This window comes from Ursus maritimus, unplaced genomic scaffold (assembly GCF_017311325.1).
Source record: "Ursus maritimus isolate PB19 unplaced genomic scaffold, ASM1731132v1 scaffold_744, whole genome shotgun sequence".
Taxonomy (NCBI): Eukaryota; Metazoa; Chordata; class Mammalia; order Carnivora; family Ursidae; genus Ursus; species Ursus maritimus.
This window is the reverse complement of record NW_024426935.1, coordinates 1-4,512: the sequence shown is the minus strand read 5'-3', so window position 1 is coordinate 4,512 and position 4,512 is coordinate 1. Positions and strand designations below refer to the sequence as shown.

Genomic DNA, 4,512 nt, shown 5'->3' with positions numbered 1-4,512 from the left:
CTCTCTCTCAAATAAATAAATAAATCTTAAAAAAATAAAGCGCCCTGTTAATTGCTTGATAATTAAACAATTTCAATCGTAAGAGACATAAGAGAGAGTTACTCTGATATTCGAAAGCAGCGTAAGTAGAAGTGCCATTTGTTTTTACTAGCGACCCAATTGATGGATGCTACACATTAATAAGGAACCAGCTCGAACACGTGCAATTATTTCCGTAAATATGTTACATGTTGTGTAGCACCTTTTAAAAGAGGATGGGCAGGTATGCAAACCAGATCATAACTACTCACATCTAATGCTGGCGTAGAAAGAAGAACATGGGTTGACTGGGCTACGTCAGCAGCGTGTAGGCTGTTATGATATGCCACGTCAGAATGGTAATGGTCTTCTAAAGTCATCATGTAGGTTACAAATGTATCAGATGAGATTTTGAATGTCTTTAGGAGGTCTCTTTCCTATGTAGTAAAATGGATTAGAAAATAAATAAGTGGATGTCCAAAAATGAGGAAAAAGTCAAATCAGGAAAGTAAACTGGGATGGAAAAAAAAATCATAAAGAGCCATCAAATTCAATAAGCAATACTCTCTCCTTTTTACTCACCTGGAAGATGGCATACATGATGCAGGTGAGGGGCCTATTGTGTGAATAGCCAGCCACATTGAAGATGTTAAGGCCCCATTTGTTCAGGTCTTCCAGCTCCTGTAATCAAAATTAGAGGAATTTAGGAATAAGGCCAGTTTTGTTAGCATGCTTCATTATTTTTATTTAGTTTTTGGACAATGGCTGGCTAAGTCTTTAGAGTGTCTATTTCGAGTGTTCTAGTTGCAGGAAAATTTGAAAATGGAATGGCCTAGGAGGTTGGGTATCCTCTTTATTTTAGTTACAAATTTCTGTATATTTTTTTCAGAAAAGGGAGAGTGTGTGCCTAATATACAGATTTAGTTGCTGACCTGTATTTGCCACACATCAGTCCTCAACCAAGTTGCATTCAGAGGTAGCTGCAAGTGCCTAGGGTCCCTCTAGCTCCATTTCCCTGTCTCTCCTCTTCACTGAGCACTGCCCCATTAGTAACAGCTAGAAAACCATCTTAGGGGAACTCCTTTACCCTTTGGTTATTATCACAAAGGGCCAGGTTGGGGAAACTCAGTTGCTAGAATGTGCAGAAGTCAACCCTAACTTAATGTAAAAGGTCATGAAGAATGCCAACCATGGATTATTCTATCTTAGAGCTCTTGGGCCACAGATTGACCTGGGAGAAACCTTATTTGGTCCTGTGTTGTGGGATTATTCCAAGATTATCTGATTAAAGGCGTAATTTATTCCATTCTGAATTCTTGCCCAGAACAAGGGATCTAGGCTCTCTCCAGAGGCCTGCCCCTTGCTCTAATGGCATCTCTCAGAAAGCCTCCCTGAATGTCTGTTTGCTCACAAGGAGCTCATTTCCTACTGTCACAAGGCTTCAAGGACCTCAGTGGTCACCTTAGACGACCCCCTAGGGGACGTGTGAATTCTGTGCCTTCCTCCACTGGTGGGGTTTGGGCTCTGAGTCAGTGCTGTCGACCTCTCTCATTTCTTCTTTAGCTCTGCCAATCAGTGCAGATTTTCCAAATAGTCCTTGGCATATAGTCCCAGATCTGTCCTCTGGGACAATTCAGTCCTGTCTCCTGGCCACCCTGTGGATTCTCCCAGTATGCCTTCTGTAGGATTCTCATTCATGAGGAACTTCCATTTACAAATCCAACTCTGAATTAAAAAAATTGGTCCTTTGTTGTCGGAAAAGGGTCTCAAATTCGGTGCCCAGCAATGGACAAAGAGGCCACACCAGCCGCCTTCTATAATTTAATCATAAAGCAACAATGATCCCTGCTATTTTCTAGTAGGTCGTTTTGGGCAGCTACCTGCCGTAGAGCAGAGAGCTGCATGTGCGCGCCCCCAGCTCAGACACACCTTGGCCAGATGATCTTCGTTTTCTGTGTTGACGCCAAAGCGTGAGATGCTTGTATTGTTCAAGCTTGAACTATGCATCAGTTTTTTCACACCACTTATCTGTGTCATGAGCTGTTGCTTTTTCTTCTTCTCTCGGTCTTTCTGGGTGGGAGACGGAATCTCCACATCATTCTGCTTGTCTGCAACAAGGGAAACATTTTTCAGCCCCTGCGTGCCAGTGAGAACCCACTGCAACATCCAAAACAACTTCTAATGTCCTGTAATGGATTTTACATCTTATAAAGGACGGTCCTACCTTATCCCACTTGATCTCCAGGACAATCCTGGGAGCCCGATGGGAGAAATAGGAAACTTTTTTTGTTTCATTTTATTGCGAAATAAACCGAGGCCCAAAGGAGTGAAATAAGTTGTCCAAGCAGGACAGGTAGGACTCAATCCTCCACCTTCTATCTGTAGCATAATTTAGAATTACGCTTCTATATTTTCAAGGTAGGGCATCAATATGTACATGTAAATTTTTTTAATTAAATAACTTATATGGCTGTATAATAGAAAAGGTTCATGTAGCCAGGTCCAGGTTAATAAAAACAGGCTTTATGTTCTGCTCTTTTTGTCATGTTTGTATTCATTTTTTTAATTTAAAAAATCCAAACAACTTTAACTGGATAAAACTTATCATTTCGGTTTAGACGAGCAGTCTGTAAGTTAGAGAAATAAATGGTTTATAATCTACAAATAATGACTTGAAACCTTGGCTTATTACCATCATTTGAAGTTCAGAGGAAAAGTACATCAGTTTTACTTCACGCTTTATTTTTATTCATTCTGCTAATTAATAATAAACGATGCCTCTCGTTTGTCACAGGCATTAAATTTATTAAACTATTTATGCTTATTAAATATGTATGCTGATCTCATTTACTCGTTTAAAAAATTCTGCTACAAGGTAATAGCAGAGCTACGATTAGGGACGAAAGTATCTACCTTCTCACAGAGGTTCTTCCCTTTATATCATGCTATTAAAAGTATCAGCAACCAAATATCCCATTTCACTTCACAGGGGGCTTTATCCTGAGTGCTTCTGAAAAAATGCATTAACTCTTTCAGGCCGCAGGGATGCCCGTGGGTGCCCGGAGGCAATCATTCATTAAACTGCTTTAACAGCTACTTCACTGAACTGAATGACACCCTGTGGCTGAAAGAGTTAATGCAGCTCTCAGAAGTTCTTACGTGTATCTCTGCTTGTTACAGTAAAAATTAGGACAAAGACGACTTCTCCATTAGAAAATGACGTATTTCCAGATGGCATGCTGGGACCTAGACTATTGGTTTCCAACTCTTGCAAGATGATGGCATAGGTCACATGTTTCCCCCAGAGACCTCTGCCTGCTCCCAGGGCCCTGTGGACAATGTAGCAAAGCCGAGCCAGCACAGGGACACAGAAGCAGGGCCCTGGACATGTCAGCACCTCGAGCAAGGCTAGTCTCTCTCCCTAGCATCCCCCGTGTTCTCTTTAGGGGCCCGCAAGCACCGAGCCTCGTCAGTCCATGGCTTTTGCCTGGAGAGGAATTTTACTGGTCATTTCAATTTGTTTAGGGGTTTCCAATCTGCATCAGCATCAGAAGCACCCAGGGAACTTTAGAAAATCACAGATTCATGAGCCCTACCCGGGCCTACTGAACCAGTATGTTTCAAAAAGCTTCCTAAATGACGCTGACGATCAGAGCCAGGTTTGGGAACCAAAAATAATCCCACACTCTCACTTTTCGGATGAAGTCAGCAATTTGTCCAAACTCAAAGGGCAATTTATTCAACAGATATTTATTTTGCAATTACTCAGTTCCAGACACAGTGACTTCATAGCAGAGAACCCAGGCCTTGAAGTTCCTGTTAAACATTTCTTTCTGGTCTCACAATCTCTGGCAAAACACACTACCTATTATGTTATTTCTGACATTACTTTTCTCTCTGTCACTTCACTCCTAATAATCATAACTTTTTGCTAAAATGAAAGGTCACAGTAGCCCCTGTCTTTCCCGACCCCGTTCCTCACCATTCCTCACGTCTGGTTATCTAAGAGACTGTCCAATTCCCCTAGGCCACAGCAGATAGAGAAACCTCTAGTGGGCCTAGCAGCTTTCCCCCGTGTTAACTAAAGATTCCTTGCAACAGCCAGTAATCGAGCGGAACCGCTACCGCATCCGGAACATCGCAGTAAAGAAGAGAGCCATTATTCACAGACAGCGCCAGTTCGACATTAATGGGTGTCTCCCTATACAGGCAGGCACTGGAAGAACTGATGGGTTTCCCTATTCTGAATTTCCTCTCTTAAAAGCTTAGCCGGGGCATTGTGGAAATAACCTGAAACACAGACTCAAAGGATCACCATAAACACTTAGTGGATTTATATTCACAGAATGGTTAGAATACAGTGGGGAAATCGTGGGCCAGCATAAAACAAAGAAACAAACAAACAAACAAAACGAATGTAAAATATGGTCATGTCAAAACACTGTTAAGGGCATAATTTTTTTAAATAATTTTTATTTTGTTATATTAGTCACC

General features: G+C 41.6%; 1 protein-coding gene across 1 annotated transcript; it reads right to left on the bottom strand.

Moving 5' to 3' along the window:
* Positions 1 to 191: 191 nt before the first annotated feature.
* LOC103679902 (cAMP-specific 3',5'-cyclic phosphodiesterase 4B-like) lies at positions 192 to 3,178 on the bottom strand. The gene is made up of 3 exons (XM_008709425.2): positions 1,948 to 3,178; positions 601 to 699; positions 192 to 455 (listed from the first exon to the last, which is right to left on the bottom strand). The coding sequence occupies exons 1-3, from the start codon at positions 2,182 to 2,184 to the stop codon at positions 207 to 209; spliced, it is 585 nt and encodes a 194-aa protein (XP_008707647.2). The 5' UTR covers positions 2,185 to 3,178; the 3' UTR covers positions 192 to 206.
* Positions 3,179 to 4,512: the final 1,334 nt, after the last annotated feature.

Excerpts from the sequence above, each read along its gene's own strand:
- LOC103679902 (XM_008709425.2), bottom strand. The coding sequence starts at position 2,184 with ATGTTGCAGTGGGTTCTCACTGGCACGCAGGGGCTGAAAAATGTTTCC. Across the intron at positions 700-1,947 it reads ACGAAGATCATCTGGCCAAG|GAGCTGGAAGACCTGAACAA; the intron begins GTGTGTCTGAGC and ends TTTTGATTACAG. Across the intron at positions 456-600 it reads TCATGTATGCCATCTTCCAG|GAAAGAGACCTCCTAAAGAC; the intron begins GTGAGTAAAAAG and ends TTTACTACATAG.